Source organism: Phyllostomus hastatus, unplaced genomic scaffold (assembly GCF_019186645.2).
Source record: "Phyllostomus hastatus isolate PE091 unplaced genomic scaffold, TTU_PhHast_1.1 phas_scaffold_555, whole genome shotgun sequence".
Taxonomy (NCBI): domain Eukaryota; kingdom Metazoa; phylum Chordata; class Mammalia; order Chiroptera; family Phyllostomidae; genus Phyllostomus; species Phyllostomus hastatus.
Genome location: NW_025334036.1, coordinates 7,270,918 through 7,284,407, shown reverse-complemented (window position 1 = coordinate 7,284,407; position 13,490 = coordinate 7,270,918). Strand labels below are relative to the sequence as shown.

General features: G+C 39.5%; 1 protein-coding gene across 5 annotated transcripts in view; it reads right to left on the bottom strand.

Moving 5' to 3' along the window:
- Window positions 1-13,490, bottom strand: part of MCTP2 (multiple C2 and transmembrane domain containing 2) — a 138,860-nt gene that overhangs the window by 42,706 nt on the left and 82,664 nt on the right. For all 5 annotated transcript variants that reach the window (XM_045824916.1, XM_045824918.1, XM_045824919.1 and 2 more), the window contains 4 exons: window positions 12,944-13,046; window positions 3,132-3,233; window positions 2,350-2,424; window positions 287-406 (listed from right to left, as the gene is read on the bottom strand). In XM_045824916.1, coding sequence (XP_045680872.1) covers window positions 287-406; window positions 2,350-2,424; window positions 3,132-3,233; window positions 12,944-13,046 — 400 coding nt within the window. The remainder of the gene's footprint in view (window positions 1-286; window positions 407-2,349; window positions 2,425-3,131; window positions 3,234-12,943; window positions 13,047-13,490) is intronic.

Below are 13,490 nucleotides of genomic sequence, written 5' to 3'. Positions count from 1 at the left end.
CAAGGGTAAATCTGACTTACGTACTATGCTATCTTACAAATATATCTTCTACATAATGGCCTATGCCATAATATATTTTAAGAAAAGGGAATGGATACCATTTATGTTTAAGTTTCCATATAGTTTCCATAAGTTTCCACGGCAGCTAGGCTGACCGTGCATCACTCTGCGTCATGTCAGTAAAACGAAGTCCATCTGCCTTTGGCTGTAGGACTCAGGAGCAAACAATCTGAGCACAAAAAAAAAAAAACAAAAAAACAATCTGAGCACGAAAAAGGAAGCTTACCACAAACGCTACCGTGCTCCTCAGAGGGGACTCCCACTGGAAGCAGCTTTTAAGGAACTGTATTGTATTCCAGATCGCCATGGTGATTCTTTTCACACGGTCCACATCCCTTGATAAGATCTGATCAAAAGAAATGGAAAACCGAGAACTGGATTTGAACACTCCCAATATTCTCTTTAGATCAGGCAGCTTGGTCGTCTAGATTGTATTCTGTATTGCTGCCAGTTAAAAAATAGAATGGTAAAGTCCTCACACTTCTTCTAAAATCCCTTTTTAAAATACGATCGTCCATAGAGGAAAGGGAAATACGATGCATTTCGTGGCACCTTTGGGAGAGAATAAACTGCTTCAATAACATTCATCACAAAATTGGGCTGGTAAAAGCGACAGACCCGGGCCTCTGGTGTGTGTATGGTGTGTGTTTGAGAGAGAGAGAGAGATAGAGGGAAAGGGAGAGAGAAACAGGGAGAGAGAAACAGAGAGAGACAGAAGGAATGGGACCAAGTGCCTACCTTGTTTAGTTTAGAAGAAAATGGATAATTTATAGTAGAAGCGTACAGGTATTCTAACTCATCGAGTCCAGAAGCGTCTATAAGAAAGTGTAGCTCTGGAAAAGGAATCCAGTTCCCCCATCTCCTGGCTGTATGACTTGGGCCAGTGTCTAACCTCTGTTGGTATACAACGGGGTTGACACCAACCTTAAAGACCGTGGAGAGAACCAAAGTGCTTGGAATTGTGCTTGTCACATAGTAAGTGCTTTGAAGTATCTGCACCATAAGCACAAGTTTCAATTTTATGAACATTCAGGGACACCTAGTAGTGGGGGACACCTAGTGGTAAGAGGCACATGGGGAGGACCCTAACATACCCCAGGATGCCAGCCCCAAACCCTCTGGTGCTCTCAGAGCCCAAAGCCACCCCACGCGGAGGTCTGTGTTTGGCAAAGGAAATGTCTTTTCTCCCAGTTGTAGGCAGATTCATTTCAATTTGTTTGCAAAGCAGCTACCCCACCTACCTCAACTCAGGTTTTAACTTTCAAGTAAACAAAGCAAAGGCAATAAGAATAATAAAATAATAGGAGGTTTACTCCAATTACACAAAGTAAATATTACACTTAATGTTATTGCAGACCAAAGCAAAACACGTGGGTGCTCCCTTCAGGAGACGCTTAAGGCCTTTCCCGAGTGCTCCCAGAAGTTCATGGGAAACAAAAGGATGATAAGGCACCTTTATATTTAACTGCTCTATGTCATCCGCAGCTGCCCACCCCACAGGAAGTGGTGGAAGTAATAAACGCTTTCAAAAAGAGGACACTTTGTTCTTTGTTATACAACTGAAGAGGGACAATAGGTACCCAGTGAAATCCTGCCCGGTGTCTGAACAGGACAGGGTGGGGTCTGGAGAGAAATGTAAAAGTCATGTTTTTTAAAAAAAAAAAAGAAAAATGTGCAACTTCCCCTGCTGGGCTCAGACCTTCACTTTTGGTTGAAATGAAGACAGAGGAATTCAGGGCAATGGGCACAGAGAGAGAGGCCATTAAAAATGTGGTAAAGTGCCCGCACACCCCAAATTCAATGACACAAATGTGGTAGAAGCGTGTGAGTCTGAGACTAGGAGCCACTAAAGAGCCACAGGGTTAACTTTCTTCATGAACTAAATGGACAGAATACCTCCCTGAAAGCCTGAAGGGCAGAGACAGAAATGGCTGTGACTCAAGGCAAGTAGGCAGCGCAAGTAGATTCCGGAGAACACTTGCAGAGGCTTGAGGCTAGGAATCTCTGTTGATAGGATGGTTCAGGAGATTAATGGAGAGCTCGCACCTGTTTTATCCCATCGAGGTGGTTTAAGTCTTTTTCTTAGTAAGCTGACTGAAGTCTTTGTTTTGGGAGAGGAGGAGAGAGAGGAGGGGGAGAGGGGAGAGAGGCGACAGGAGGGTGGGGGAAGAAGAGGAAGAGAGGGGAGAGGGAGAGAGGGAAGGGGACATGCCAACAAGTAATGACAAAGAGGACTTCAGGTCCTGCCTGCTGAGTGTACCAACCAGCCAGCCTCCCACAGGGACCTACCTTTTTGGACAACTTGCGGCTATCTTCAACGAAACGCTTTTCCCTGGGAGTAAAGGTCCTAATACTTGCTTTGATCTAGAAAGACATCATGGTTAGAAAGGGAGGCATTTCTAAGAAATTCACGTCTCTCCTTTGCTTCTTCATGACTGGGAAGAACCTGGAAACCAACACCATCTGACCCTAAGGCCTTGGGGACGGGGGAGAGCAGGCAAATGGTGGCCACCCCTGTGTCCTATGTGTGTTTCTGGGGATCTCAGTGCAGGAGCCTCACTTGGACGGGTCGGACTGGATCTGGAAGACTCTAGAATGTTTACGAATCAGTGGAGGTATTTTAAACCACGGTGGAGATTGAGTTCATGAAGTTCTCACGCTGAAATGTCTAAATAGGAAAACTTGCCTTCGCATCAAAGTTGTGGACTACTTTCCACCAGGAACACCTTGCATGTGACAATATGCTTCTCACTTACAAAAACATCCTTTGTGCAGATGATCTCATTTCTTCTCAATGAGTCATAGAAATAGGATTGATACCGGTTGAAAACCGGAATGTCCAGCACCAATTTGATGGCTGTTTTAAAACACTTTTCTGTCCTTCTCCCCTCTACCCCCTCCCCTCCCCTCCCCTCCCCTTCCTCCTCCCTCACTCTCTGGGTCTCTCCCCTAGTCCCTCTCTCTTCCTCTCTGCAATACTTCTGAAACATTTTACATTTGAGTCTCTCCAGACTGGTCACCTTTCGTGTTAAGTATGGTGAAACTGAAAGACATGGCCCAGTTCAACTTACCGGATTATATATGAGGTCCATCTCCAAGTAAATCACTCCTTTGAAAGCTTGTTCTAAATCTTTATTCTTCAGTACATAACAATTTGTTTGCCCATCTCGAATCTGTCATAAGCAACAGATACAATAAAAAAACTTTCTGTGGGGTTTAAACTAAACAAACTGACAAAGTTGAGAATGCAGCATACAACACAGATGAAGCACATATTTGGCAAATATTACAATCGGCTTAAGTCAACTTTTAATTCCAGAGTGCTGTTGAGACTCATAAGAAGATAAAGTAACAGTTACCAGGCTGAAACCGATTACACTAATGGAAAATTAGTGGCAGAAATGATCACTACATCCACATGGCCTCTCCTTCAAAAATCTCAGAGGTCATGCATTTTTATTTATTTTAAAAAAATGATAAATATTCTACACAATTCCTGGCCAGCATTCCTCCAGACGGCTAAGGTCCTGGGAAAAGGGAAGTGGGGCCCAGCGGTCACAGATCAGAAGACGAAGGAGATAAGATAACGGAATGCAGTAGGGTAGGTACCCTGGGTTGGATCCTGGCACCCAGAAAAGACGCTGGAAAAGCTGGTGACATTTAAACAAAGACCAGAGTCGAGTTAACAGTAATGTACAATGTCAGCCTTTGGTTGGTTGGGTTTTTTGTATTTTTTCTTTTTTTTTTTTTAGTTTTGACAAATGTATCCTGGCTCTAAAAGATGTTAACACTAGGGGAAACTAGGTGAATGGTGTCTGGGAACTCTGAATTATCTCTGCAACTTTTCTGTACATTGAAAATTATTCCAAAATTTAAAAAATAAACAGTAAAATATTTTTTAAAATAAATAAAGGGACTGATTTTAATACAATGATCAGTGTTTCACAGTCAGGGGGACATGCAAATTAATCAGATAGCTAAAGTTGAGGTAAAAAAAAATCCACGAATATTTAAAATGTACAAAATACTGACCAACCTTCAAAACTAAAAAAAAAAAATCCATCTGATAAGCCTGTGTTGGCAGGTATGCCCCATCAGTCCCACACACTCATCTAGCTGTGGACTGCAGCTTGTAAAGTATATAAGAAAACCATTTCCTGCATCATTTTGGTAACACGTCGGCTCCCGTTAAAGGCACTTTCTTTTCAGAACGGAGAGCGGTGATGCTTTTATTACACACAGTAGTCGTATACGTATTGATTAAACTTTGGGCCTGCCAGAGGCATCCCTGTTAACTCCAAAATGACATCAGCAGAATTGGAGCTGACCGAAAGCTCCATCTGGGATTGTCGATGATCAAAGATTTGAAATAACACAGAAAATTTGAGGCCATGAAATTTGAGCCGTATTTTAAAGGACTATTGCTGTCACTACGAGCATCCAGCACAAGTGTGCTTATAAACAGGGGTGGAAGTGAGTTGAATAAGTCATGGGGGTGGAGGGGGGGCGGGAAACAGAGCCATTTCACTTTACAAGGGAGAGGTCACCTTCCTGGCTGAAGGCACCCCACCTCTCTGCATTGAATAGGTCTTACACAGAAAGAAGGTTTTCCTGGCCAGTGGCTAAAAGGAAGGGGCTGCCCCATAAAGACCTGGTTCCCTTCCTAAACGGTGTCCAAACAGGATTCGGAGCTTCCTCTTTTATTCACGGTCTCACTTAATAAATTGTGGGTGTGAAAGTTGAAAGAAATAAATACAAAAAGCAGCATGACCATTTGCCAAGCTGACTTTGGTCCAATTTAGCTTGGCTATCTTAAAATTTCCATGATTTCTTAAGGGTTAGGGAAGGTCAACAGAAGAACAAGAAGTGTCAGTATAAAAAGAAATATTTCATAGTAAAAGAAGTTTTGTTGTTTCATTGGTTTTTTTTTTTTGATCTGGTAAATGATCATTTCCTCTTTCTCAATATCCTAGAATTGTGTCAGCAAAACACAGAATCCACCTAGGGACATTAAAGTAGCTATTAAAGACAGAGAGATGATTAAGGCTATTCAGATTTGGCACTTTAGCATAATATTGTCTTAAAATATGTAAATTACAAATTTAAAAATTTGTAAAATGTTTGAAAAAAGACAGAAAACATTAAAGATCATTTAAACTTCCATAAATACTGCAGTTCCTCCCCTGGATGGGAATTAGAGAGAAATTTGGTATGTATCCTGCCCAAATTTTTATTGAGAATTTATTTTCATAAACACATCCTTAAAAAAAAGTATTTTAAGTTTTGGTCTAGGTATCAAATTGTATGTACTCTGCAACTTCATTTTGTATCTATCAATATGATTTCATATTGAATAATTTATATTAGTATATAGATCTACCTCATTTCTTTAACCTGCTATATCATGTTCAAAATATAAATAAATCACAGTTTATGAATTTCCTGTTGATGAGCATTTGGTTGATTCCACTTTTTCAGTCTGTCTATTATAAGGAATATCTTTTGGGAAAAAGTAAAGAATAAAAGAGAAAGGGGACTATACTACTTCATGGGTGAAATATGTTTGGTTCAAGAATAGATCAATGCATTGGAATATTTAGTATCATAATTAAGTACTGAAATGGTAACCCAAAAGAAAAAGTTTAAATAATTTCATTTTCCACAATCTTTTAATTTAATCTTTATTGTATTTTGCAGTCTATTCAAACACTAGAATATAGGATTAAAAGTTCTGCAAAATCCCAATTTGCTAAACTCCTATAGGTAAGCATTATGGAATAGGAAATAAGAGGAAAGCATAATTTTCTTGTCAAGACTGTTTATTATTGATACTTAGAAATAAGAAAATTATTTCTATCACTTTATAATTTGAAAACCTCCGTTAAACAGGACAATTAAAGCACAGCCAAAAGAAAATTCAGTGTCCTAGGATATAGCTATTTTGATGGTTTTTTCCCCTCCTACAATACTGTATTAATTTATACTCCTAGCCTCTGTGAATAAGCCCATCCATTTTCTTGCAACTCTGCCAACTGTAGGCATTTTTATTTAATATACAGCAATTTCATAGGAATAAAATGGCCTCGGGTTGTTTTAATATGTGCTTTTTTAATAACTAATGAGACTGAGCATTTTCTTTCATATGTTTATTAACAGCGGGCCGTGGTAGGACGGTGAGGCCAGATAGACTTGGATTCAATTCCCATTTCTGGCATTTAGCATCTGTGTGACTGTGGGTAATGACTTTCTCCTCGAGTCTCCATTGACTCTCTAAAGCAGAGACCTGGAATATAAATGCTCAAAGATACGTGCATATTAAACTTTAATCCATTTTATCAAGGTACCTTCAACAAGACTTGTTCCAAGTCGTGCTCTCTCCAACAGTGTTTGAGAGTCTTATCTCTGTACTTCGTCATCACCATCAATGAAAAATCTTTACTATATTTATTAACCCGGTTGCTTAAAATAATTTAATAATTTAAGTTACTCAAACAAAGGTGATGAAGAATGACAGCTTACACTGTATGTGCTTACTATGTGCTATACTGTAATCACTTTATATTTGCCAAACCATTTACATCCTCACCACAGACCTCCAGTGCAGGTATTATGATAATTGTCTTCATTTCATCAAGGAGAAAATAGAAACAGAGAGGTTTAGTAACCTACCAAAAATCACACAGCCAGTTAAGAAAGAAGACTGGGGGCCAACCCAAACAGTCTGGCTCCATCATTTATACTCTTGATAATCATAATTACGTGTGAATAAAGCATAAGCCATTCATATGATTATTAGTTTAACTATTCTGATGTCTACCTGTTCAAATTAACTTTTCTGCTAGGTTGACATGTCCTTTCCTTATTGATTAAAATAGAAAACCTTTAATGTCACTGACATTATCCATTAGCGTCTTTAATTACTTTTTACAGAACTAGTACATGAACTTATCAAATCCACTATTTATATATCTTCTACATTATTGCTAATTTTTATCTTCATTAATCCCTTTCTAATTTTCTTTGTTCTATCTTATTTTAGCTCCTTTTGTTGAGATGCTTAAATGACTTTCAACCTTTGTTGCTTAATTATAAAAACATTCAAGTTAAGAATTTCCCCTGAATAGTACTTTTGGCCAGTATCCACAGTTTTTATATGTACTATTTTATTGTTAAATTCTATAGTTGCAGTTTTGGTATCTGCATTAGCTACTTGGGACTTCTGTAATTTTTGTTCCTGCATTTCATATACTTTTTATGTATCTACATTTCTATGGGAAATTATTCACATAAAAGGTTCGTGTTTGTTATAACCTCATTGGTAATGAAATTGACTCTTTTAACCCATAAAAAACTCCTTCGTGTGTTTGACTTATCTTTTCCTTACATTTGTGGGATTATTTTGCTCATCCATTTCTGTAGTACTGTGTTTGAAGTGTCTCAGAGAGGCAGCAGCTAGATTTTACTCTGAATCACTGTAAGAAGTTTCTCCACTTAATAGCAGAGTCTAACCATTCAACATTTAATATCATGCCTCGTGATATGCTCAGGCTTATACATGCCACCTTCCTGTTCTGGAACATTAAAGAAATCCTTCTGGCCATTCGTCTTCTTCCCTTCACCTGTCTGTCCTAACCAAGTGCCATCCACTCTGTATACCACATACATTTCATGGTAACTCCAGCTCCTCAGAGACACCCTTGCAGAGTTTCCTGGGCTGAGGTTTGCCTTCTATTATCTTCCTTTATTTATTTCAATAAATACATTGAAGCAGAATTAGGCAGGAAGGAGAGTTGAACATTTGTGGTAAAAAAAAATCACCCTTTTAGCCCTACATTGGGACTACCCTTAATTTTTTAAATGTAGTTATACATGTATAATTATTAATACGAAGTCAAATATTGGTATTATTTATTTTCATGGCCAAGATTTGTCAAAAAAAAACACACAAAAAAACAAAGAAACAAAACAAACAAACAGAAAAAGATTGTATAAATGTTTCCATTATAATGTGCAAATCTCTTCTTAGGTGAAACCCAGGTACATACTTGATTGGAAATGCAAAGGAAGATTTGCATGGACATTTATTTGGTAAGAGCAATGATAGAGGATTTGTCCCACAAAACTGATTCAGTGAAGCTGCCATGGGTGCAGCTAGTTTATCTGCACGTGGCTGCACACAGAAAGCCAGGGGCTGCGTGAGGCCTGTGCCCCTGATCTCAGATTCACACGCTGGCATGGCCTGCACAGGGAGCTCGGATTTGTTTTGAAATGTAACACCTCACCACACTGCAGATATCAGGAAATAATAACAAATAAATGCTCTTCTTATTTTACAGGAATCTGATTTTCAAAGCCTTCCCAATTTGGCCTATGAGATAATTCTGAGAGGGTCAACATATGTTCAAATAAAAAAGAAGGACCTATTAGATAGGAAGAATCCCGCCAGATTTTCAGGACAAAATTAGGGTCACTTAGTTGAGGATAGAAATGTTAAGTAAATCTATGGAATCCGATAATTATTAGGAGATGGCGTCTATGCTGGACACATTTTAAAACTCTACAATATGTGTACTGTTTTCCAATGCCTATTTACTATATTATTGATGAGAAGATTTAAGGACTAAAGTGGAAATGGGCAAATATTAGAAATCTTCAGTAATAATTCATCCTAATCACATGTTTGCTTCTTTTAATTAGGTGTAAAACATTTTGCATATCTATGTAATTTTAAAAATATTTTTTTAAAAAGTTGAACACAAAGGAAATATCCAAATATATATATATATATATGGATAGCTCATTAGCCTGGATTCTTTCCTTTCTGATGTGTGTGTAACATACATATATGGTCTGGATAATTCGCCACCATGAATAAATGCACTGATTTCAGTACATGGGTTTTAAATGAGCCAATACTCATCTAGCACATTCACCCTGATTAAAAGAGGTAGTGAATTCACAACAGGTTCCTTATCTAACAGCCTGAAAGGCACTTAGCACATTACCATTTTGAGAGAGATTCAAAGTTGAAGAACATTCTCTATCTTATGCTAAGACATTTAAAAAGGTAGTTTTGCATTTTCTCCAAAAGTGTAAATTGAGTTTCAGTTCATAAAAAAAATGTATTCTCACAAAATTATTCACACTCTTCTCCAAGAAATATAATTTTTGTTCTTAAATATAAAGTAAGATATAATCAGATACTGTTCCATATCCTATAGATGTTATATTGATGAATCCATTTTTATGATTTTTCTCTCATATTAAGCAAGCAGAGAAATAAATTTTTCTTCTAAGAGGCACAGAACATGGAATCTATCAGTTATCTTTCTAATGCTTATTTCTGAAGTTTCAACCAGTATTTTCTTAATAAGGTGGGATAGCACCTCTTAGGAGCTAAGGCCCACAGGACACTGCCTAGTTCAATTCCAACCTCTATTGCTTACAGAATCCTTTCTGTGCTTCTGTGTCCTCATTTGTAAATGAGGTCAGAATAACAAAACCTGCCTCCTCAAGTTGTCAGAGATTTTATGACTTAATAGATGATCGGTGCACAGCATAGGGTTTGCTACTTAAGCATTAGTCGACAGATATAAAATGTTTAAAAACCTAGGTCTAGCCCTGGCTGGCGTAGCTCAGTGGATTGAGCGCGGGCTGTGAACGAAAGTGTCACAGGTTCGATTCCCAGCCAGGGTACATGCCTGGGTTGCAGGCCATAACCCCCAGCAACCACACATTGATGTTTCTCTCTCTCTCTCTCTATCTCCCTCCCTTCCCTCTCTAAAAATAAATAAATAAAATCTTTAAAAAAGAACCCTAGGTCTAAATAAGTAAATTTTAAAATACCCTCTAAATCACAAGATAAAATTATGTGAATTTCAAATGATCAGCTTAAAATTTTTCTTGTTACACATACTTAGCACTTTGTCATCTTTTACATCACATTTGTATATACACACTAGGTGGAGAATTGGTGCATCTGGAGAGTGCGAGCTGCAGAAGAAGATCCTGCATAGATCCTACATAGATCCTCTGAAAGAGAGGATCCCTTTCCTAAAGTGTTGGTCCAGGAATCAGAAGCTGAATTGAAAGAGCCCCCGTGCACAATGGCCACTAAAGCATCTTACTCAGCTCAACATTCCTGGGCCTCCCCGCCCCCCGAGTCCTGAACAGGAAATGTGGCTCAGGCCATGGCCATGCTTCCTCTACCCACCAGAGACCTTTTGGATCTGGGCTGACTTCTCCGTGCGCCCCACGCCTGTGATATTAGAAACAAGCAATGAAAATCAAATCACGCACTGCATGGCTTAAAACCTCAAGTAGTGTTCCCTCACCGCTAAAGAAGGACCAGTCTTTCAAACTTCAAGCTCCCGGAATCTTACTCAGTCCTCTCTCTCCCAGGCCACCCTATCCTGTGTCCTTTCTTGTCCCACGTCCACTGTCATCCACCTGGCTCGCTCCATTCCATCCATTCTCTCTGCCATGCTATCTCTGGAATTTGACAGCCCAGCTGTAAGTAGGAGCTTTTGGAAAGGTCTGGACTATCTGGAAGAGTTTCTCCAGACATCCATATGGCTTTCTCTCTTACTTCCTTATGTTCTTGCTCAAACAGCCCCTTTCCAGTGAGGCTGTCCCTGGCCAGCCCATGCCAAGCTGCACCCCTGCCCCACACACATATTCTCACCGTGCCTTCCCCTGCTTTACCTTCTACGTAGCATCTTACGTACTGTCTATGGTTTTGGATTTTTGTTGGTTTGCTTGTTTTTTTTTTAATTTTTTATTTTCTGGGTTGTATGTTGCCTCCTACAACCAAAATATAAGTCCCAAGAGAGGAGACAGGTTTACTGCAGTTGTGGTTAGAGCATTATCATCTAAAGACAATGCCTGGCACAAACTGGGCCCTGGGGAGATACTTATCAACCACAATGAGTGCAGAGATGGTGGGTCCGCTTATTATCGACCTCAAAAAACTTGAGGGGGCTGGGGGCTGCTTGAATTTAAACCGAGTCTTTCACTGACCATTTTATAATATCTTGCATTTTAGAGGATATAGTTTGAAAACTGCCACTGGTCCTCCACTAGGGGTGATTTTGCCTCCCTCAGAACTTTTGGCCATGTGTGCAAACATCTTTGATTGCCAGAACGGTGGAGGGTGGGCGGATGCTACTGACCTCTAGTGGGTAGAGGCCAGGAATGCTGCTCCGCATCCTGCGATGCCAAGGACAGCCCCACAACAAAGAACCATCCCTCCGAAAATGACAGTAGTGCTAAGGTTGAGAAACCCCAAACCTGATGTAGTTGGAGGTAATTTCTTAGATCTAAGTCAACAGCACATGGATATTGTACAAGGGAGGAGAGGAGGAAAGTCAGAGAACTTGTTGGTGTTACAGAAAGACCAAATACACAAAGCTTTTATAGGCAAAACGGGGAGGCTGGGAAAAAAGATATGCTATATGAAGCATTCACCCAGCAAGGAATAAAATACGCTACTAAAGATTTACCTGCAAAAACAAGGCAAGCAATATGAAAAATACGTAGAGGAAAGAAAGGAAACGTGTGTGAAGGACAGTCTTTGTTTCTCCCCCCTTTAGGCCACTCTAAAATTCTGCTCCGGGTTCCTGTTACATGTGTTCTTTTAGGAATAACTGACAAAGTTGTAATGAAAAAGGAGGAAATCCCAAATTAGCCTCTCCTCCCTGAGAGCCGGCGGAGCCTGCTGCCGACGGCGCGGAGCATTTGGCAGGAGCCGGCTCTGCAGAGGAGCAGCTGCTTCGCCGCTCTCTTCGAGCAACATCAGGGCTACGAGAACTTGGGGAGAAATTAACCAAGCGATCGGAACCAGAAGAGAGGCGGAGAGGTACAGCGTCACCCCCTCTGTAAAAATCAGTGAGCTGGTCTAATCTCGTGGTTAAATTACAGGCTGTTCCAGCTGCGATAGTGCACTAATAGCTTTGGAACAATACATCTTTGGGAGGAAATAAATAAGGCCTTATTGGCTGGTGAGACCATGAGGATGCCACAACAAATTGTATTAATGGCTGGATGAAAAGCTGAAATTCTGTCTTCAAGAAGAGTACATGTGGTACAAACATTCATGTCCAATTAACAGGTGAATTCAGATCCAAATGCTCCTCCTTTGCCCATGTAAGGTCATTCTTTGCTGCTTTCTCCTCTGAATTTTATAGGGTATGTTTCTTTTTTTTTAAGGTTTTTGTGATTTTTTTTATTCTTGCTTATTCTATTACAGTTGTCCCAATTTTTCCCCCTTTGCCCTCCTCTGCCCATCCCACCCCTCACATCCATCTCTTAGCTTACTGTGGCATGTTGGTTTTTAGCTGGATTTGGAGACAGCCCTCTTTTTCCAAGAGAGGCTCTCTGCTTTCTTCCACAAAGCATTTTTTGAAACTGAAAGCAAACATGACTACTAAGAAGACAAATACAACCTTTGAGAGTAGGACCTTTAGTAGAACTGAGAACAACTATGCAGTTACCGGCAATTCATCTTTGAAGAAATGGGCAGTAAGGAGGTAATACAGAAATACAGATATGTTTCTATTAACAAATGGAACATGAGTCATAGATAAGTATTTCTCGAAACCAAAGAGGAACTCCCATCTTAAGATGGAAAGAATGAGAGTGAATTAAATGACCAGACAAAATGTTTTGGTTGGTTCAATCATATTCGATTGACACAGAAAATTATGCTACTTTATATCTGAAACTGCTGAAAATACTTGAGGATAAGGACTAAAACAGTTGTTTCTTGCCAGAGCCAGAAGGAGGATTTTTCACCCTGGTTGACAAAGACAAGTGAACGCCGGACCACAGAAACTTTTCAACTATAAAGTGACTCACACACTGTGTATAGACAAATGTAACTTACGGACAGCAAGGGGATGGAAACTTTTCCAAGAAAATCAGGGGGTTTATCTCCATCTTCATCCAACACTGTCACTTCCAAAACATCGTGGATATCTTTAATAGGACTGTGACAAGAAACATAGCACGTATTATATACAAAAACACACACGTGAAGTTGGCACCGTGAATGTCTGAAAACACGGTTTCACTAATTAAGTCTGTATGTCCTTAGAGAATAAAACTACCATTTAATTAAATTCCAAAAATTAAATCAAACTGACTATATTCCCAAACCTTCCATCACAGAAGATTCAGTCATCCATATAAAAAAGTCAACTTTCTTAACTCGGTGACATTTTCCATGTCAATGTGCATCAAGAACAGGACTGTTAAATAAACAGGAGGAAGTGAGGGTGGGAGGACAGAAGGAGGAGAGTAAAAGGAGAGTGATTTCAAAGTAGCTTCCAAGTGAAAAGAGCAAAAATAAGACTGCATTTAAATTAATGAAGAATTTACTTTAAAAAAAAGGGATCAAAATCACTATTTGCTAAGGTCCCTGGAAAGCTTCC